Source organism: Bolinopsis microptera, chromosome 2 (genome assembly GCF_026151205.1).
Source record: "Bolinopsis microptera isolate Bmic1 chromosome 2, MBARI_Bmic_1.0, whole genome shotgun sequence".
NCBI lineage: Eukaryota > Metazoa > Ctenophora > Tentaculata > Lobata > Bolinopsidae > Bolinopsis > Bolinopsis microptera.
The window spans coordinates 11,632,798-11,655,399 of NC_087073.1; the positions used below are offsets into that span (position 1 = coordinate 11,632,798).

At 37.5% G+C, this 22,602-nt stretch overlaps 1 protein-coding gene across 14 annotated transcripts in view; it reads left to right on the forward strand.

Moving 5' to 3' along the window:
• Nucleotides 1-22,602, forward strand: part of LOC134811558 (putative leucine-rich repeat-containing protein DDB_G0290503) — a 40,632-nt gene that overhangs the window by 12,627 nt on the left and 5,403 nt on the right. For 8 of the 14 annotated variants that reach the window (XM_063818501.1, XM_063818502.1, XM_063818503.1 and 5 more), the window contains 19 exons: nt 179-279; nt 639-724; nt 2,927-3,023; nt 3,164-3,357; nt 3,517-3,640; nt 5,562-5,717; nt 6,067-6,164; nt 9,966-10,023; nt 10,151-10,288; nt 10,430-10,501; nt 12,707-12,785; nt 13,435-13,542; nt 16,758-16,821; nt 16,940-17,120; nt 20,909-21,016; nt 21,223-21,321; nt 21,652-21,876; nt 22,020-22,220; nt 22,371-22,592. In XM_063818501.1, coding sequence (XP_063674571.1) covers nt 179-279; nt 639-724; nt 2,927-3,023; nt 3,164-3,357; nt 3,517-3,640; nt 5,562-5,717; nt 6,067-6,164; nt 9,966-10,023; nt 10,151-10,288; nt 10,430-10,501; nt 12,707-12,785; nt 13,435-13,542; nt 16,758-16,821; nt 16,940-17,120; nt 20,909-21,016; nt 21,223-21,321; nt 21,652-21,876; nt 22,020-22,220; nt 22,371-22,592 — 2,411 coding nt within the window. The remainder of the gene's footprint in view (nt 1-178; nt 280-638; nt 725-2,926; nt 3,024-3,163; nt 3,358-3,516; nt 3,641-5,561; nt 5,718-6,066; nt 6,165-9,965; nt 10,024-10,150; nt 10,289-10,429; nt 10,502-12,706; nt 12,786-13,434; nt 13,543-16,757; nt 16,822-16,939; nt 17,121-20,908; nt 21,017-21,222; nt 21,322-21,651; nt 21,877-22,019; nt 22,221-22,370; nt 22,593-22,602) is intronic. The other 6 variants (XM_063818504.1, XM_063818508.1, XM_063818511.1 and 3 more) reach the window with 2 other exon arrangements.

The window sequence follows — 22,602 nt, forward strand, 5'->3', positions numbered from 1 at the left end:
CTCATCTTGCAAATTCACCAATTCAACTGCCACGTCACCACAACAGCACAGTGACAAGAAGCACCGCCCTGTTTAATGCCAGTTTTCTGGAGGAGTAACTTCTATTTAGGTCGGCACCATACCACTACCTTATTTGGTATTGTCAACCCTCACATTACCTTATTTGGTATTATCTCAGCTAATAAAGAGTTGCACAAGAAGAAGTTGGATGAAGTGTTCGCATTCCACCAAAGAGAACTTGATGAGTTAACTGCAAAGAAGGAGCTGACTGAAGAACAGGTGTGTACACTGTAGTCTGTACACTGTAGTCTGTACACTGTAGTCTGTACACTGTAGTCTGTACACTGTAGTCTGTACACTCAGTGTACATTGTACACTGTAGTCTGTACACTCAGTGTACATTGTACACTCAGTGTACATTGTACACTACTCAGTGTTTCTGTTTTTATACATTCTAGTATTCAATCTGCTACTCATTCATTTTGTGGTTATGCTGTTTTTGCCCGTGGAGTTATTTTTGTGCACAGCTCACCGGTCATGAAATGATTTTAGGACCATTTCTACTTAAGGTCGCTTGTCTAAATCAGAATTTAGGATCATCCCAATTTCTTTAACTTGACCTTGTTACGTATTTTCAGGCGAAAGGGCTAGCCAAGCTAATAAATGTAGAACCGGACAAGGAGCTTGTCTCGACTGATTGTCAAACCAGCTTGGTATTCTCAAAGTAAGTCGTTTTATTTACAGAATTTGATGATTTACATTGTGGACATTAAACATTTACTGATACCGCTGTGTACATTGCCTGTACTTTATTTAACTGTAATTCAAATCGAGCAGTCAACCCATTCGATCCTAATAATTATAAGAGGAAGTCTCGCCATGATCCTTTGAGTAGGCATTGCGTGTCGCTGTAACGATGCTAGTCTAGAGCTTATGTTGTACAAACTACCTCTATATCTAACCAAGTTACTGTGGCCTAGCTCACTCCTAGATTAATGGTGCTGCTAACGTGTGCTCCAGTGAGTGGGGGGGGGTACACTGTGCCACAGTAACAGTGAGTGTTGCCCCAGTAACAGTGAGTGTTGCCCCAGTAACAGTGAGTGTTGCCCCAGTAACAGTGAGTGTTCTGTCCAGACTGGCGCTCCATTCGTGTAGTTCTGTGCTACTTTTTATGGTATGTTGGTAGTTTTTGAGGAGAGCTATGTGGGGCCACCATAGAAGGCCAGATGTATAATACGTACTGTAGTTCTATAAGTACTCAAGTTCGACACAGATGATTTCTGGCGAACTTTTGTTCTCGAACTACAGTACGTGAATCTACGGTTTCAGTTTTGATAAGGAGATAAAGCCATTATTTGCTATTCGGTATAGTAGTTATTTTAAGTCATACATTGTGATGACGTTCTAGCTTCAGAGCAACTTACTCTACAATATCATAAATTAGCGCAGAACATGACTCCTGGCAATTGGCATTATGCCACGGTTCAAATCAGTGGTTTCATATCCAAGTCGATAAATATAAGTGAAAGTCAAGATGTTCAGGCTGAGAATGCCAGCTCATCATTCCAACTCAACTCTTCAACTCCTAGACCAGTTCCTTTATTAGTTGCTTTTCGAATTATTCAGTACTTTAAATACATTGTAATATGATAATTATGTTAAGTATCCTAAATTTAACTCACATTGATTTAGTTGTAATGGTTTGTTATATTGTATCTCACTATTTCCGCGGTCTTCACTTTATCGCCAGGAATCCCAAAAAACTACATTGAAACTGTTGGCATAATCGTGAAATGACGAAGAGTCGCTGTGTTGCCATGTATTTATAACAATTGCAATGCTAGCTGTTCACTTGTATCTACCTATCTATCCAATCTTGAAACTGAACTGATGTCGGTTAACCTGAGTTACTATAGCTAGAAAGTAGTAGAAAATTGCCCTTTTGCTCAGCCTAAATATTCATTTCCTGCTTTTCAAATAATTAGCATACTAAAGAGTGCACTGTGCAGCCATTGTAACAGTCGTCGCAAAACTTAAAATAAAAACCTTCCTTTTACATGCTTGTAACTCGTTTTAACTGACTTAATTGTTATGGACGTGTTAATCTGTTAATCATTAAAGTGGTGACTGCTGAGAAAGATTTTACAATTGTATCCTATAATGATTTCTGTAGATATTGGATATTGTTGCAGCCTCGCCCAGAACTATATGTCTGCTTGTGGTAATCAGTAGCAGTAAATCCTAGTGAGAGTTTTATCCTCTTCTACCCATTGGATAGTATCTGATTTCTTGTCTATTGTATGGTATCTACTAATTTTGACCATTACACCATTGTCGGTGAAAATTTATCGGACACTATTAGGATACATCGTTCTGCTTACAACCTCAGCACTGAGTCGTACGCTACCATTCTTCATTGTTAAAAGTCATGTCTTTTTTTCGCATTTACCCTTTTTCTCTCATTATTAGGATGCATCGTTCTGCTTATAACCTCAGCACTTAGTCGTAGGCTACCATTTTTCATTGTTAAAAGTCATGTCTTTTTTTCGCATTTACCCTTTTTTCTCATTATTAGGATACATCGTTCTGCTTATAACCTCAGCACTGAGTCGCACGCTACCATTTTTCATTGTTAAAAGTCATGTCTTTTTTTTCGCATTTACCCTTTTCTTCTCATTTATGCTCGGGTTTTGTTTTTAAAACCACTGCTCTATTCCTCGGTTACATTTAAAGTGCCCTGATTACTACTGGGTGGCCGATGTTTCTTAATATAATACTTTTACGATATAGCTTACTTTTATTGAACCTTAAATTGCTAATGAGAATTACTTGTCGCTGGATACCGAACAGTTAACACACAGCCACTTATTAAAGTCTTAATGAAACATGACGTGTACACTATATAATAACCTTCACCCCTCCTCAGCTTCGTGCTGCATATGAGCACAGAGACCAAGGGGACATGTCCAGATAACACACCTCCTAACAACGACACCGACTCTCTCAAACAGCAGCTCATCCAGGTACCTCCTCATCAGTCTTCATGTGATCAATCATCTAATGTCAATATTTTAATTTTTGTTGCAAATCTACTAATGTCGATTAATTGTTACTAAAAACTTATTGTAGAAATATTTATTTAATATCTCGTGCCGTTTTGCAGGTAGAAGAGGAATACCTGGCCCTGAAAGACCAGACTCGCTCTATAGAAGGAAGAAGTAACAAACTAGAGGACCACAACAGGCAGCTCGTGCAACAAGCTCGCTTATTGGAGGAACAAGCCAGGGAGACAGAGCAGATTTACCTCCGACAAAACCAAGAGAAGAACGCCCTTATCGAAATGACTAACAGAGAAAAGTAAGACCTGATTGAAATTGAACAAAATATATGCAAACATCCCATCAATTTAAGTCTACGTTACATGAACTTAGAGTGGTTTACTACACATAAAAACTAGGCTTCTTTATCGGAATTTCTCCAGCGGTATATTTGCTTGTTTGACAGTTATTTATTCAGAAAAGAGGTTGAGGAAGAGTTAGTGAAGATGAAAGAAGTCGTAAGTGTGAGCGAAGAGATCATATCCTCCGTGGTTCCCAATTATCTGATGAATAACTCGGATCTCCCCACTATGCAATTAAGAGTAAGTACAGTCTTCTCTCGTTATTGAACTCCTCGGGTTATTTGTTGGTCCGATTGTTAGTTGTTAGAGACAAAATATTATTATTGTAATCAGATTTCTGGGTCACCATGTACTATCGTAATAAAATTTGAGCGTTCAGAAAAGTCTCAGTAGAAGACATACACTCCGCAACAAACTTTTCACCGAGCTTAGACTGCTGCAAGTTCCCACAAGAAAATCAGGAGTTGTACACCGACAATCATATATTCATACACTCTGTTATAGTTAGTATACACAAGTAATAAGCCATTTATTGCTAATCAAGAATATACTATTTAGCTTGCCTGTTCATATTTACCTTGGCCTTGTGATGCCTGCTTGTCTGCCTAACTGCAGTGGTTGGTCTGATTTTCTAGAGAGGGTCAGGTGAACAAGATAATCTCCTGCTAGGCTTACTGTGGAACTGATAGTTCGGGAGGTATTTTGTCTTTTCTAGACTTTTTCTCTGTGTTGTAGATGAAGAGCTTCTTTCAAAACGGCCTCGCAAGAACATCTCCTATAAAACGGTTACATAATCATAACGTTTCCCACCTGAAAGTTGTCTTGTGTTTACCTTTTGTGGTCGAGCTTCTTGGACTGTTATTGGGAAAAAGATTCCGATTAGAAAACCACATAATTATCATCACATGATCCATTTTACTGTTCAACATCTTATACTAAAATCGTGCTGAATCGCCGAATCGGTTAAATGTTACATAGTCACGTTTGATGTGCACTCAAAATGATACATGATTTTATAACTTAAACTCTTTATCTCTTTTAAATGAACGATTATCCAATTCACATTCAGTTATATTCTCAATGATAACATTTGGTAATTAATATACTCAAAACTCTCTAGTCTCTATACCGTGCCTCTCTAGTCTCTATACCGTGCCTCTCTAGTCTCTATACCGTGCCTCTCTAGTCTCTATACCGTGCCTCTCTAGTCTCTATACCGTGCCTCTCTAGTCTCTATACCGTGCCTCTCGATACCTCTGTATATCGGGTCTCTTACTTATAGTTAATTAGCTCGTTTTGTTAAAGAATGAAGAAATGTGGCTTATATCGCATTTGGTTGGTGATTTGAGCAGTACGTGATCTTAACGTGAATACTGAACAGCGAATGAAAAGACGATGATTCAGGAAGGGCAATTAACTAGCCTCTCTATCGTCTACACAACTAGCTGTCGCCTTAAATGGGAAATTTGTCGGCAATTATATATTCGTACTCTACACAATAGCGAACCTGCATAAAAACGAGGGTAGTAACGACGTATTAGCTCACTTCTAGGCGCGTGGTGGACTAGCCTGTGACGTAATTGTCCATTTAATGTCTCCTGCTTGGTCTATAAATATAATGATCAATATAGTTCTTATTTCATTTCTTTTGCAAATGTCACCAACTTTTCGAACTCTTAGCTGTCAACTTTAGATGATATCTGCAAGTTTCAAATTAAGGTAACTATTATCTGCCTTTTGTGGTCATCCTGAACCAAGTCGTTTTTATCAACATACAGTTCTATAAACCTGTAATAAACGCCTGGAAAGTTAGAGTTACTTCCTCGATGAGAAGTGAGCCTGGTTGGTGGGTTGTTGGGTGCAGGTTGTGGTCGGTAATAGTTCTACTAATGATCCAGTCCCCCACCGTCATTACCTGTAATTATCGTAGTCACCCGATTAGAAATTATATAGTACCATCTTCGCTTCCTTGCATTTGCTTGTAAATAAACCCGATTTTAGCTCTTTATTTCGTATATTTCGTTTACAAATCTTACTCAATAGTAACTGCTATGACAAATAACAATTCTCTATTATCTTAATTCTACACCCGATAAACTGATGTGTTATGCTGATGGTGATTAAATTAAAGGATGAGTTAACGAAGCCTTCCTTCTTCCAGGACAGTCCGATGAATGGGGATCATTTCGCCGTTGACAGCAGTCAGATGAGTAACGACACAGTAAACTTCTCTTGTCTGACTAATGCTGGGGAAGAGTGTGCCCTCCCGGGGGCTACGAGATACCTGGCTGGGTTCTACAAGACTGCCACCGAACAGGTTAGCGGTTAGCATCTTCATGAATCAAGTGAATCTTGACAACTTGGTTAAGTTTTATGCTATGATCCCCCTCTTTTTCTTATTTGCGAATCGTCGCTAAGAGTTTTAAAAACTTTTTCACGTGTTACAGTTTACATAAAAGTATTTTGATAAAGTCAAATAATCTTGTCGCCATGTTGTACCGCTATTTTACTTCCCTATTAAGGGGGGGGGGGGGGGGGTCACAAGAAAATCAGGGTGACCCCCCCCCCCCCCCCCCTTAACAACAAGCTTTGGTTACCCCTCGTAGCTGGTAGTAGCCTTGGTAAATGTGAACTATCTTTTATATCTAACCTCTGAACGTCTTCAGGTGCAAGAATTGGAACAACTTCTACATCAAAAGGACTTTAAACTCAACTCTCTTGTGTCAACAAACTCTGGGCTGAGCAACCGTCTCTCCCAAAGCGAGTAAGTGTACCTTTTTGTGGCTAATGTATATATATATACAGGGTGGGCCAAAAGTCATTACCCATATGTTGGGTATTATACCTCCGCCGTGTTTTATATTTGAGAGTTGTTGCTTTGCAGATGGCATACTGTACCTACTTGTTCGATGATTCCGTCGCCAAAATTTGAATATTTTAGACCACGCCCATTCAATATTAAAACACCTATATTGTTCTCTCTGAACATGCTGGACGCCTAATTTTTTTAGAGACGGCAGATTATTAAATGTTGCATCTGATCTGAAAAAATGATGTGAAACGGATTAGGAATGACGAAATTATCAAGCATTTTGTGTATCTTGTTAGCAAAATTGACTGGGTGATTACTGATTATGTGACACCGGGACACGACACCTCAATTGGGCAGCCTTAACGATTCCCATAATGTTTAACGGGGTGGTTAACGGGGTCACCTTATCACGTGATTAGGAAAGCCAATCACCTGATCACACGTAATGAATAAACTCTTTATGCTTCGCATCTCGTGATTCCAGGGATAATATCCGGTAATAGAGACTAGGTAGGACAAGTGAAACTACTGTGTTTCCTAAACAGTAGTTTCACTTGTCCTACCTAGTCTCTACTACCGGATATTATCACTGGAATCATTATCCTATCATGAGACTGATAAACAGCGAACCTCTCCAGGATCTCATATTTCTTCGTATCTCGGTCATCTGAGAAGCTAAAACTCTAATTTTTTCAGGACAAATTAATTCGAATGGCCAAACACATTTCAATAAAATTTAGCTCGATCCGACTATCCAAACTATCAAATAAATGCGAAAAGGAACCTTCATTTGAAAATAATGAACACGAATATTTTTCGAGTTGACAAATTCCTCGAACCAGTGGTGGTACTAAGTCATGCCAGAAAGAATAATTTCAATTGGGCACTCAGTGACTGAGCTATGAAGGCCAACGTATGGGTACTGACTTTTGGCCCACCCTGTGTATATATATATATATATATACTTCAATCTATTAAAGTTTATAGTCGCACATGTATTATCCTTATAATCCAAAAATTCCATTATCGGCCGCTCCCAAGGATTGAGGTTTAGTAACTAATGTAGTTACTGCTTCTAGTACATCACTTCCCCGTCTCCGTTCTAGATCTTCTGCAATTACCAGCGAGATTGAGGTTTTGCTGCCCGGTATTACCAGTATTCAGTGTTCACCGAGTGACGTAGAAGATATGCACTGATCCAATGGCCTTTCTACATTATAAAGTAATCCTTAATTAGCTAATTACCCTGATTAATGATTACAGCTCTTTGTTCAACCAGAATTGCACTGTGCTGCATCCTACTTTATCCTGTGTCCTATATCAGTCCTGTATAATACTTCCACCTTTGAAATCATCCTCTGTTAAGTTGTCCTGTGCTTCATGTGTTATACTACGTTACCTTGGTACTTGCCCGCACGTGCTCATCCTCTTTACAATTGTACGTCTGGTTTTAAAGAAGTGAACCTCAACACCGCTCTCATTTAGCCTACTTACTGGGTCATTATTTATTTTTAGACGTAAATATACTGTTTAAACAGGATAGACTGAGCTGTAATTGTTGTAAAAACTTTTATTCGCTGTTGTTGTTATGAATATCAGTCCAGTGTTCTCATACCAGGAGCTTTTAAAGGCTCATTTGCTTTTAAAGGGTCTTATTTGCACCAAAAGTTCGAGTGCCATGGTTAATGAGGTATGATTACCTGATTACTATTTAGTCAATATTTTTCCTTATAATAGGCAAATAAATGGTTGAAATATTTATAGTAGGATTAGAGACAATTGCTTTGATTCGTTACTTTTAATATTATTATTCACCATTCATTCTGTTTAAATTTGATTACCTCTCGACATCTTCCATCTATTTTCGTATTTCTACAATGTTTTGGCGTATCGATATATTTATAACTAAAATTTGTAGAATTGCAAAGATTTTAGCCTTCATCTGTAAACCAACGAACAACATTTGGTTTGTTTAATTTCTGGGTTTGCAGCAGCCTTGACTATTGATTACGATGACCTCCCACATTGTTTGATCGTGAATATTGTGCTGTATTGTTGAGTGAATATATCCATGCTTAGAGATTACTGTGCCTAGTTATATTACACAATATACTTGAGGGATTTATCAGAGTTACAATAAGACTCCCTTTTCACAAAAGAAATGTTAATTCAGCACAAATAGCAAACCTTAATAAATACTAAATCTAAGTGTTAATTAATAATAAGAAAATTACATTGGTTTATCTATTGACTTAGTAACTTAGGAAGCATCCAATTGGAAGTAAGATACTCTTGTGGATGATTAAAAGTAATATTCAAGACATTAGGACATTAAGGTCCCTCCAACTTGGTGGTTTGGTACTCTAGTACCAAGTATTCTTTAGTACCAAGTATTAATAGATTAGGCCAATTTCAATTTTAGTACTTCCCTGTTTCGCTTCGCTGTTATTCGTACGTACGCGGATTTTATTTATGCTACATCAGTGTACTAGGTCCAATTATTCTCACCTTGAAGGTCTTAATTATAAAAATACTCATAAGTAGTCCCTTCACTTCCTTAAGAAACGCTGTTAAAAACATCCATCTCACAATGCGAAAGGACCAAGCATTATACTAGTCTTAGAACCTAAGAAGAAAATTCTGAAAAGACCAGTATTGACCATTGACCATTGACCATTGACCATTGACCATTGACCAATCATCTTTTTTAGGACAGGTAGTAAACTGCTATATTTTCATTTTGAAACGATAACCCTCCAGCTAGCTATAGCCTATACTGCTATAGTATTTAGTACCGGTTACGGTAACAGTTCCCTTAGCGAATACAGGTACAAGAGAGTAGTAGATAAAGTCAAACCCCGATTTTACTGTATAAAGCTTCATAATCACAATCAGATACTTTGAGTCGACTATTCGGGTAGTCGGTCCTTTATGCTAACCAGGGTAACTAACTGTATGTATTATAGGATCCGTTAGTTGAGTCATCATAAAGTAAGTTAAAGTTGCAATAGTAAACCAAGCCTTGAGGCTTCATGAAGATTCAATTAACACAACCTGTAGCCTATAAATATTCACTCGGGTTAACATAAAGGACCGACCACCCGAAATACCGACTCAAAGGATCTGATTCTAATTATGAAGCTTTTTAACTGCTTGTAAGCAAAACTTTTTACAATACTAATACTATGTAACTTTTGTAACTTATTGCGTGTTAGCTCTGATATCACATAACGTTTGTGACTACACAGTGTTCACTGTGGGCATTGCTATATTATTAAAAACCACCGATGCCATTTCAAAATGGGTGGAAGGGGAACTACCAAAGAATATCGAGCCTTTTACTGAATCTTTTACTCTGTATACGCAGCGTATATACGGTACTTTTCACGCAATTGAGGTGAGGTTTATGAACTTCGTTATCGGTGATTTATTTCTAAAAAACCAAAAATTCACCACAATGGAGGATTGATAGCCCTGACTGAGAAACTATCGTGTCATCGTCTTCGATGTGTTTGAGGTTTGAATAGTGGGCCCCAATAGTATGTACTTATCTATCAATATTTTTAGTAACTTATGTGATATCGCATAAACCTAGAGCCAGAGGTAGCACTTGCTTTAAGAACAATTGTTTTAATGTTTACTAAGATTCCGCCTTTTCCATCGGACCACTGTTGAGCATGTCCCATTTTAAAGTAAAAACGTATTATTTCTAAATTAAGCGATGTTTGTTTAAACCTGCTTTAATTTTTGTAGGGCAAATCTAAAATCGCTGAAAGGGAAGATGTCAGACTACGACGACATTAAAGAAAAGGTAACAGTAAAAATAGAAACATTTAAAATGTATTGATTACTCTCAGGGATTAAACAAAGAAAATCTACACGATTTCACTTCAGTTATTTTGTCCATCACTCACTGCAACTATCTCATATCCGTGCAGTTACAAGAAGCAAACAGAGCTATAGCAAAACTAAAAGGAGAGATACTGAAACTGAGCACTGAAGCGCAGAATGCTCAGTTCCAGGGAAATTCAGCAGACGATGAACTGATAGAAGAGAACGAGGATCTGAAATGCCAGGTGAGATCAGTAAACTCGACATTCATGAAATTGTTTTTATGTCTAGCCGAACATTTCAGTCTTGGAGTTGGATACTAATGACCAACTAATTGTTATGTAAAATCAGAAATCTTCTATTTTATATAATATTATTTTATACAGGTGGAGAAACTGGAGGAAATCAAAGCAACGCTGCTGAACGACGTCCAACTTCTGAGGGAGCAGCTTGATGAGGTTCGAATATCTGTTCTGCTTTTAAACATTTTCTAGAGACTTCTACTGTATCATGATCGGAACTGTAGTCTGTACTGGTGATACTTCACAAGTAAATAGTTGAACCTGACCGGATTCTTTGAAAGTTTTATATTTAACCTTTCCTGTTATATTGCACTTAATTTACTTCTGATTAACAAAGTATAGGAAAACGTTGTCACTTCACGGTTTGTCCGCTTGAATTTGGTCTCGTAAATTCTTGCTCAAGTAAGTTCAATCCCCCTGTAACCATGGTAACCAGGCCCAGGACGATATAGAGGCACTTCAAGAGGAACTAGACAAACTGAATGACGATGATTCAGTGTCAGAGGGCGCTAACCAACGTTTCACTGAACTGAAGCGGAAGTTGGAGGCAGTGATTGCAATGAAAGTGTCCCGCATAACTGAACTGGAGAATGAAGTTGAAGAGCTGACATCAGGACGAGAAAAGGCTGAGAAGAAGATTGCTGAATTGGGGAGTCAGCTCAAAGAGAAGGAGGTTGAAAACCGCCAGATAAGACAGAAAAAAACTGCTTCAGTGTGGAAAAAAGTAAAAGTGCAAGCCATAAAGGCAGAAGAGGTTCACAATTATACGTCGGTGTCCTCTTCTTTGCAGACTGCAGTTGCTAAATTCTACTCGCTGTACTGTACATTTTGTTTTCTCCTATTTGATGTTTGGTGAATATTATGTCTCCAGTCTGAACATTCGTTGTTTGCCCTAAACCCTCATTGTACACTTGCTGAAGTCCGTTGTACAATGTACATATATTTTGTATTACCGTTAATTTGTTGTTTGTTTCTATTAGTCATTTGGAAAGCACTTACCTTACGAGACATATTTAAATGGTATGAAAGTCGGTGGTTTTTCGGAAAAAACACCATATTTTCGGACTAATTTAGGTCACCGTCATTATTTTCCCCAAACTATTTTTCACGTATTTTCCTTAATTATGGCTTTATCAATTTACTGTCAATATAGTAAGTTATAAATATGATTCATCATACAAATGAACACTAGTATTCGATCATGAATTGCTTTAAAAATGATTTCGGGCACGTTCCATTATGATTAAAAGTAAGCAAGCTCTGTATTTACTATATTGGCGGTGAAATTTCGGGAGTATAGTAGTGGAAGATTACAGACACCGTCGGTTTCCTATAATACCGTTTGGAGGATTAGAAGTTATATTAAGTTGAGGCTAACTTTCAAAGGCTCCGGAGAAATTGTTTACAATATGAAATAGCTTATCAGAGAAGATCTTTGTATTTAATTTTCTCAAATATTGGGTTTCATTTTTGTAAAATAAGGAGATGAAAAAAATCCCCAAATACCATGATTTAATTTGGGGTACAAAATAAGGCGGTTTTCGGAAAAAAATCTCATATTTTCGTTCCTAAATCATTTAGGTCACCGGAATTATGTCGAACATAAATATGTCTCGTAAGGTATTGCATTTCTAGCAATTTAGCAATATTCAATACTATTGTCAAATCATCCTCGATGTTATTGGTTGGATCATGCGTCCTCTCCCTCCATGAAAGAAATGATCTGCCAAACTGCAGAATATAAAGACACCGACTACTGAAATGAGATATAGAATATGAAATACTAGAAACTCGCTAGTCGAAAGCTACATTCTAAAGACTATAGTTCTGCAGAAGGTTCTGAAGATGATATATTACCGTCGTCAGCTGTATCCAAGCAGACTGTTAGATCAGTTTCCTGCAGGTTCAATTGGCCCTGCAAGCGGAGAAGGGAGTCGCAAGTATTACAATGTAAATTTACTGTAGTCCTTGTAATTTTATTTACCTTGGTCGGGTGTATTATAAATCACATGTAAAGGTATACTTGGTTCTTCGTTCTAAATCATTTGTAAATTGAACATTGTTCCTGAGCAAGATTCGCGAAATAATCTGTCGATCGTTGAGAAATTCCAATTTGCTCTCATTTTCGTTGTAAATTATTTGTATACATTTCTGTTCGCCAATAACGCTGATATTCTGATTAGTACACAGCCCGATTACAACATTTAAATTTTTAGAATTTTCTGAAGAAAATTAATGGGTGACTTAATATAAATTTTAGTGAGTTGTTGCTTGTTGTTGTAAGTTGATACATTATTATCCAATCTCAGTGCCTAGATAAATATGACAATAACAATAATTATCTAATGTTTATTCCCACAGGATCAAGTCATGAACGACCAGGCAGCAAAAGAGATTGCTGAAGCAAACGAACTCATCGAGCAGCTGAAGTCTCATAATGGTACGTTAACTTTATCTCTCATCTTCCCTCTCTCTCTCTCCCTCTCTCTCTCCCTCTCTCTCTCTCTCTCTCTCTCTCTCTCTCTCTCTCTCTCTCTCTCTCTCTCTCTCTCTCTCTCTCTCTCTCTCTCTCTCTCTCTCTCTCTCTCTCTCTCTCTCTCTCTCTCTCTCTCTCTCTCTCTCTCTCTCTCTCTCACACACACACACGCATGACTTCACGCGCATATCACATGTGCATATCACATGTGCAGAGCAAGAGAGAAAAGGAAGTAGCACGTGATTTATGAAATCTTATTTAATTTGGTGATCTGTCCGTGAATATATTTAGAAACTGACCGTCATGAGAGATTCATCCTCTTGAATGTTTTCAGCGTGAATACTATTCACCAACCTTTGCATTTCTCCTACCACACTTTCCTATGTAAAGACTACTGTGCTTAAAATTAAAGGATCAGCTTCAGAATAAGATACAACAAGAAACTTTCGATCCTTTAATTTATAAAATTGATTAAGACATTCCTGTAGTATCAAATAAAAGAGTTGCTGGTTAAGGAAAGAGTTTAAACAGTTTAGAGAAAGATCCCAATTTTAAATACTAATCAATTACCTAATTTGGCTAAGATTTAACTATAAGGTAATTACTTCCGCAGACAATCTAGAAGAAACTCTACAAACGTCAGAGGATAGAAACAGGACTCTGGAAGACAACATACGCTCATTGGAGGAACAACTAGCTACTTTACAGACCCAAATTAAACGTGTGTAGTATAATATGATAGACGTAGAGCACGGCAGATCATTTATTAAAGTCACAATTTGTCTACGTCTCAACCTTGTCTACCTTGGTTGTTATAAAGTATCTGATGTTTAGTTAAGAGCAGCAGTTCGTGCTGAATATTATTTCTGAACCAGTGATATTGTTTGTTTAGTCTCTCTTCTGTAGAGACTGAGTAGAATGGTTAATAATGGTTATTGTGTCAACTGTTCCGTACGTGTCTGCAAGTGCCTCACAGCAATCTCTTGGAGTAAAGGTAATCCTAGCTCCATACAATATAGCAGATAACCCTTTCTTCTTATGTGGCTTATTGTTAAGTTAAATATATTTTATACGCTAATCTAACTGCGTATAATGCGATTACACTATTAATTGCACGAGGCGCAGCCGAGTGGAAATTGATACAATAATCGCACGAGGCGAAGCCGAGTTCGATTATTGCAGTTATTTCACGAGGCGCAGCCGAGTGCAATAACTGGTGTAATCGTATTATACATGCAGTTAGATTCGCGTATAACTCCACGCCTCTGATGTTATAACCAGTGTAATTAGTTTATAATCGCACCTACTTTGTTGTTATACAGGGTGGGCCTCAAAAGTCTACCCATCCTTATCTCTTAAAATTGTAACAGCTCGCCGAGATCTCACTAATTATTTTATTTCAGAATGGAAAAGCGACATAACTTACGTTCTGATTAATATTTTTGATTCAAATTTTTAGAGAATGTCAATCATAATTAGACACAACTTCGTGCTAAGTTTTGTGTGAGTCTGAGCTTGTCTGACAAAGTTAGCTCCTGAGTGTGCTAGCATTAATTTCTCACCCAGAACTGTTTACATTGGTTAATAGAAACCACCAAAAAAGATCCTGGGTAAAAAAATTAAAAAACCACCGATTTATTTATGTTTTACCAATTCTATTCACCATGATACATCGCACATTCCATGTAAGAAGAACGATATAAACAAGCAGGAAGGATCATCTGTGATAGTCCTTATCAGTTAAAATATAGAGAGAATGGAATGTGCGATGGATCCATGTGAATAGAATTGGTAAAACGTGAATAAATCGCTGGTTTTTTTAATTTTGTGACCCAGGATTTTTTTTTGGTGGTTTCTATTAACCAATGTAAACAGTTCTGGGTGAGAAATTCAAGCTAGCTCGCTCAGGGGCTAAATTGGTCAAATAAGCTCAGTGAAGCTCGCAATCACACAAAACTTGTCACAAAGGTTTAGATACTTGTTATTAACATTCTGTGAAATTTAGAAGCAAAAATATTTATCAGAACATAAGTTATGCCACTTTTTGTTTTACAAATAATTAGTGAGATCTCAGCCTCATACTGTGTTGTGTTAATGCAATGTAAGGATTGACTTATTCCAAACACAAGGAAAGATGTTGTCCTAAACTATAAATTTAAATTTATGCCCTGGATAAATACGTTACGTTCGACCATTGCACTAACGGTCGCCAAACTACCTCAGGTAGTTGATTTAAAGGGGAGATACACCAAAACCGTTTTTGCTCCGAACATCGATTTTATTTTATATTATTTTTAAATAGACAAAAAGAATAAGATTGTACACCTTCAAAAATTTTTTTAAATATTCCCTCATCGAGAAAAAAAATATTTTTCTTTTTCGAAAATTTTTAAAATTTGGAGAAGTCTGTCACTGTAATACCGATAGTTCGGCCATTTAAAAAGTTTTTTAGCTGATTTTTTTACTGAACATTACTTACACTCCGTACTAGAAGCCATTGAAAGGATTATATAATTGAACAATAAATGACCAAGTTACAGACCGAACAAGGTGAAAAAAGAAAAATTGGGATTTTTGCCTACCACCAAAGTTGTACATTTCACCACCCGCCCAGGTCATCAGATATCGCTTCAAAAATTCTTGTGAGTGTAGTTGATGATCATGGCAAGCTTTTTGGAACCGGATTTTTCTCAATTTTGAGTTTTAAGCTATGCAATGTGGCCTCAAACGACTTAGTAAAATTCATCGTAAAAAAGGGCAAAAAAGGCAGATTTAAGGCTTAAAATGCCTATAACTCAAACAATATCAGTTTTTTTGAAATAATTTTTACAGGATCGTAATCAGCTTGGTTAGACGAATCTTTTAGTACGACATTTATAATATTCAAAGCCACAAAATTTGTAAAAAAATGTGTACAATTTGTACAAAATTTATACAAGGGGGGACCCTTGTGTTCGAGCTAGAAAATTATTTAAGACAATTTGTCTTCTAAAAGCACCTATTTGGTACTAAAAGATTCGTCTTACCAAGCTGATTACGATCCTGTAAAAATTATTTCAAAAAAACTGATATTGTTTGAGTTATAGGCATTTTAAGCCTTAAATCTGCCTTTTTTGCCCTTTTTTACGATGAATTTTACTAAGTCGTTTGAGGCCACATTGCATAGCTTAAAACTCAAAATTGAGAAAAATCCGGTTCCAAAAAGCTTGCCATGATCATCAACTACACTCACAAGAATTTTTGAAGCGATATCTGATGACCTGGGCGGGTGGTGAAATGTACAACTTTGGTGGTAGGCAAAAATCCCAATTTTTCTTTTTTCACCTTGTTCGGTCTGTAACTTGGTCATTTATTGTTCAATTATATAATCCTTTCAATGGCTTCTAGTACGGAGTGTAAGTAATGTTCAGTAAAAAAATAAGCTAAAAAACTTTTTAAATGGCCGAACTATCGGTATTACAGTGACAGACTTCTCCAAATTTTAAAAATTTTCGAAAAAGAAAAATAATTTTTTTCTCGATAAGGGAATATTTTTAAAAATTTTTGAAGGTGTACAATCTTATTCTTTTTGTCTATTTAAAAATAATATAAAATAAATTCGATGTTCGGAGCAAAAACGGTTTTGGTGTATCTCCCCTTTAAGTCAATACTTGAATCAGCACCTCACAGTAGTAAAATACTCGGTTTTAATTAGGTCCTCATTTTACGAGGTGCTCTCTCTAACTCTAATTATCTGCCTGAGCCATGATTTACAGCATCTTTCAGGGAATCAGTGCAATTAGTTTAGTAATCGTACCTAATAAGATTTCGGTCACTCTCAAAACAGTGCAATTAGTTTTGTAATCGCACCCCCTGGAACAAAAACCGGTGCAATTATGGAATTAATAAATGGCCGCCAAATAGGTCAAAAGTGGAGTTATAATATTAATTCTACAGAGGAGAAGACTGCTAATAGGGAGCTGCTGGAGAAAGCTGAGGATGCAACCTCTTCTAAAAACAGGTTTGTGCACTATTTACCACTATTTACCCCTATTTACCACTGCATTGTGATGATGCTTTTGTTTTGTGACAAATAAAACTTTTCATTTTCCATACCTTAAACTAAAACCCTATCTCAGCAAACACAATAAAGAAATGGCAGATCTGCGCACTACACGTGATGAGCTGCAGAGCACAATTGACCAGCTGAAAGGGGAGCTGAGACGGAAGGGGCTCGAAATAGAGGAAGTGAACGACAACAACTCTTCCCTCCAGAGGAAACTAAACAAACTGCAACCCTCTCTTGATTCTTATGAAGAGGTATTGTTTTTTTTCTGTCTGTGTCGTAAATGCAGTTAGACGTAGAAAAGAAAAACGCGCTCGAAACTTTTTTTCATTTTCAAAGTACTGATTGGCATAATATCATGACAATGTAGATCTCTTTCTAGTCTTGACTCAGAGCATCTATTTATTGTTTTACTAACGAGAACCCGGTTGATGGTTTCTTCGTGACAATTAATCTAACATTCTTCTGTAATGGTGCCATATCTGTTATTAGTGTTTGATATCTGGTTGCCATATTTCGTTCACAATCACATGGTTCACAGCTGTTAAATTGTTAACACTCGGTAGTCATGGTTACAGGATTAAAACATGGTTTACTGTTGTTCAATGTTCACCACAACAATATCTTCATCTGTAAATTAAGTGTCCTCTTTGTAGTTGTCACTCCGGTGTCATATCTCCACCATTACTGTAATACCCTGTAGGGGATTAAGACATCACTGTATATCCCAAATATGTCTTACTGTCTTAGTAAGGGGAAAAGTGGCATTCCGTTGGATTTGAATGTTCACAAGGATTTCTCAACGGAATATGGTAGTTAAGACCCCTACGAACATAATTAGACTTGTTGCCAATTTTGTATCTCAACAGAAACACCACTTTTACCACTTTTTACCACCTTTGTACCACCTGTCTGGTTTGCCAAATATCTTTAGTTGTGAACGTCGTAAAAGGCTGCAAATTAACCTAGAATGTTTATCTTATCAAGGAGTAAAACTTTTGTGTGAAAAATTTTTACATTGGACAATCAGCTAATTGGATAATTACCAATTAGTTAATCACCAAAAAAAGTGAAAATTTTTTATTGGCTCAAAATGATTGAAATCGTTTAAAACACGGAGAAATGTAGTTTTTAGAAAAACTTCAAAAATTTTTCACTTAAAAATTTTTTTCGAGACTTGGAAAAAAGTTTGAAAATTTGAAAATATTTTTTTCCGCCAAAAGTGATCGAATTGCATGAAACGTGGATAAAAATGCTTTGCAGAAAAACTTCGAAGATTTTTAGATTGGGGAATACTAAAATCATCAATATTTGAAGTTGGAGTTCAGTAAATCTCGACATATTTTAGTAATTAGGAATAGCTTAGCGGAAAGGGCTGAACCTGAAAAAGGTTAACCACACAATATTAGAGTTTCATAACTAATTACAATACAGCTTTATCAAATTCCACATAAAGAAACAGCACAAAAGAACCATTTAAGATCGAACCGATTTTACCTGCTGTACTATCATTTTATTGATTTCAATGATCAAAACCTCTGTACCGTCAATCTTGCCAATCTATACCGGGTATCTGAATGTACCGGACCTCTTATTTACCTCTATAATTAGACCCAGTTGTGCAAGAAATGCGATTTCTCACAGGGGTTTCTTTTAACAGTGCACTTTTTGTCACTCTCGCAACTCGCAAGAGGCCCGGTATTATAGGGGGGTATAGTAAGGGGAAAAGTGCAAAAGAACAGTGCAAGTGATACAGTATGCAACAGTAAAACGCCGAAGAAGGAGATAAGATTGTGGCTGCAGAGGAGGAGAGGAGCTGGAACCTGATTTTGTTTGGGTTGAAAGAAGAGTAGGAAGAAGAGTTTCCTGCTCTGGTAACTGCATTTTTGGAAGAGGTGGGGTGAGAACTTATTTTCAAGCGACAAGGGTGGGCTGGAAGCAACCAGGTACAGCTATCCGACCTATTAAGATCACCGTCCTGAGCTTAACAGCCTTTCATCAGAATCTGATGAAAACAGAGAGACTGACCCACCCTTTTTAGATTGATTGATCAAAGTGAGTCTCTTTAGCCCTCTTCTTCTTTAGAGCTTTAGGTTAGTGATCAAACTCTTCGCTACTCGCTCTTCACTGGATCTATCAGGACAGATTCACATCTTTTTAGGCCTCAACCAGCCTTAGTTTTCCTGTTTTCATCATGTAGTACGTTCTGCTACCTCCATTTTAGCACCACCCAGCTTCCATCAGTTCACTCTAAGTCTAGCTTCGTCGGCGTTTTACTGTTGCAGACTGTATCACTTGCACTGTTCTATTGCACTTGCAGTACTCCTGCACTGTAGCTCTGTGTCCCTGACTACACCGTGGTTTACACTGCCCCTCAACTGCAATCTTAAGTAACTTTAGTTCCGGCACTCTTTGGCCATTAAAATAACCAACTCCAATGAAACCCCGTGTAGCTACGTTCTGCTACATCCATGCTAGCACCACCCAGCTACCACCAGTTTACTCTAAATCTAGCTATTTCTAGCAACTTTTCAATGCTATCTCCAGCTCTATCCCGACCCTGGCAATGACATATGGGGGTTATTCGAGGTATCTGGCATAGCAAACGAAGCGGCATGCGCATTCACAATACAAAAAAGCCACAGTGGGGGCACAGTGGATGATGGAAGGTATATTTACACTCGCTTCCTATACCCCCCTATAATACCGGGCCTCTTGCGAGTTGCGAGAGTGACAAAAAGTGCACTGTTAAAAGAAACCCCTGTGAGAAATCGCATTTCTTGCACAACTGGGTCTAATTATAGAGGTAAATAAGAGGTCCGGTACATTCAGATACCCGGTATAGATTGGCAAGATTGACGGTACAGAGGTTTTGATCATTGAAATCAATAAAATGATAGTACAGCAGGTAAAATCGGTTCGATCTTAAATGGTCCTTTTGTGCTGTTTCTTTATGTGGAATTTGATAAAGCTGTATTGTAATTAGTTATGAAACTCTAATATTGTGTGGTTAACCTTTTTCAGGTTCAGCCCTTTCCGCTAAGCTATTCCTAATTACTAAAATATGTCGAGATTTACTGAACTCCAACTTCAAATATTGATGATTTTAGTATTCCCCAATCTCAAAATCTTCGAAGTTTTTCTGCAAAGCATTTTTATCCACGTTTCATGCAATTCGATCACTTTTGGCGGAAAAAAATATTTTCAAATTTTCAAACTTTTTTCCAAGTCTCGAAAAAAATTTTTAAGTGAAAAATTTTTGAAGTTTTTCTAAAAACTACATTTCTCCGTGTTTTAAACGATTTCAATCATTTTGAGCCAATAAAAAATTTTCACTTTTTTTGGTGATTAACTAATTGGTAATTATCCAATTAGCTGATTGTCCAATGTAAAAATTTTTCACACAAAAGTTTTACTCCTTGATAAGATAAACATTCTAGGTTAATTTGCAGCCTTTTACGACGTTCACAACTAAAGATATTTGGCAAACCAGACAGGTGGTACAAAGGTGGTAAAAAGTGGTAAAAGTGGTGTTTCTGTTGAGATACAAAATTGGCAACAAGTCTAATTATGTTCGTAGGGGTCTTAACTACCATATTCCGTTGAGAAATCCTTGTGAACATTCAAATCCAACGGAACCCTTAAATCGACCACTTTTCCCCTTACTATCTGTTTTCCTTTGCTTCGTAGAAATTGTCTGATAATTGGTTTCTAGCTGTAAAATATGTCGACGGACAAGTTGATACCCTACATGACTTTTAAATGTACCACTCAGAACTCATCGTCCATATTTTACATTCCTGATACCTGCAATATGCATGAGGTCAGTCGTTCTTTCTCGTTATACTTAACTCAACCGCTTCATTTTGTTAATTTTTGTAAAACTCTTAATGTGGTTTAAAGTTTTTTCGTTGTCTTCATCCATTTATCGTCTCGAGTCTTGTGGTCTCCAGCCATGTTCCCTGTCTTGTGGGCTAGGACAGCGTGTCTTTTATTTCGTCATGTCCCAATACCCACGTGACTATCGTGATGACCACCTCAGGAGAACTTGAAGTTGAAGGACCAGCTGAGTTCTCAGCAGGCACAGATGCTGAAGCTAAAGAGAGAGGTCGAGGAACTGCTAAGTGATAAAGAGGGACTTGGCGAGAGTGTGAGTCTCTTCCTCCGCATAACTTCCTCCGCATGACCTGCTTAATTAATAAGATAATTGGGCATGTTTCCGTGAAAGTCTCTCTCATAGTGCACGAAACCGTTTACTAGTGCATGAAATCTTCTAATCTTTGTTGCATGCTCTCTCTTAACCTTATCTCGTAAATTTAATCGTTTTAATTAAGATTCTAATTACCACAAAACTAGTTGTCGGCACTGAGGTTAAAGGTGAATGTAGAGAGGAAGCATGTTGGTACTCAGTCTAAAAGCGTCATCGATCCGTTTGTTAACGCTATTAAAAGTAACGTAAGTATAGTGGGATGGCACTTCAGCTGTGGTGGCTTTAGACAAATCAGCATTATCTTAATGCGTATGTTTTCCGAAGAACGGGTGTTAGATTTTGTGAACGCTAATCGTACTTCTGAGTGAGCTTCCGTGATTCACATTTCGCTCTTTGTTGTTCAATCTTCAGCTGTTGTGATGTGTCGGTAGAAGCTATTATCAAGTTTTATTTCTGCTAAAAAAACGATAAAACTCTAATTTTAGTGCTAAATTGAAATTGATAATAATTAATATACATTTTACATTTTTTTAAATATTTTATATCAACCACCCGACTGACAGTCCCTCTCACAGGTGAGTAGCACACTAAAACTGAAGTTGAAAGAAGCAAAAGATAAAATCTCACAACACGAAGTAGAGGCTGAAAATCAAGAAAAGGCTCTGAAGAAAGTAACAATCGAGTTGCACGAGTGCAAGGAACAACTCGCTAGTGCCGAGGAAAAGATTGAGAAACTTGAGTCAGCACTCGACGACTTGAAAGGGAAAGTGAACGTCCGCAAGAAGTCAGCGAGCTCTCAGGTGAATTATGGTATTATTGGAGGGACTGGGAGGTGGGAGGCGATGCACTGAGTTTGACTTTATTGGAAGCTTCTCCTTTAATTGAGGAGGATAATCTTTAAACGAATAAATTTTCAAGCCCTCATGTATTACTTTCCCAACAGGCAGCAGTGAGCAGATACGACGTAGGTTCGACCTGTACCCTATTGGACAGTAACATGGACCCTGACCTGCAACAGAACTACGACAAGCTCAAGTCTCAGTTAGGAGAAATGTCATCAGAACTAGAGAGTCTGAAGAAGACCAGGATTGAACTCGAGGCTCAAGTAACTCAGATACAAACACAGAAATCGAACAGTGACAACGTGAGTTGAATATTCAAGTTTCTGGCTTAGAGTTGTTTGAATATTCAAGTTTCTGGCTTAGAGTTGTTTGAATATTCTTAGCTGCAGTGACCAGTGTTGTTACGGTATTGTTACCATTTTGTTTCGTATCACTGACGTCTAATGTTTCAGCTGTCGGAGCAGCTGCAGCAGGAGCACGCAGCAGCACTAGAACGTCTACGAGCCACTCTGAATCTTGAGAAAGAGGAAGCGTTGAACGTTCTGACAAGAGAAGCAGAGACAGCCAGACAGAAACGAGATGACTCTTATCGTCAGGACCTGGAGAGGAGAGAATTGGAGAGCAAAAGACAACTGGAGAAAGTTATCGGAGACATGGAGAAGAAGAGGGAGCAGGTAGGAAGAA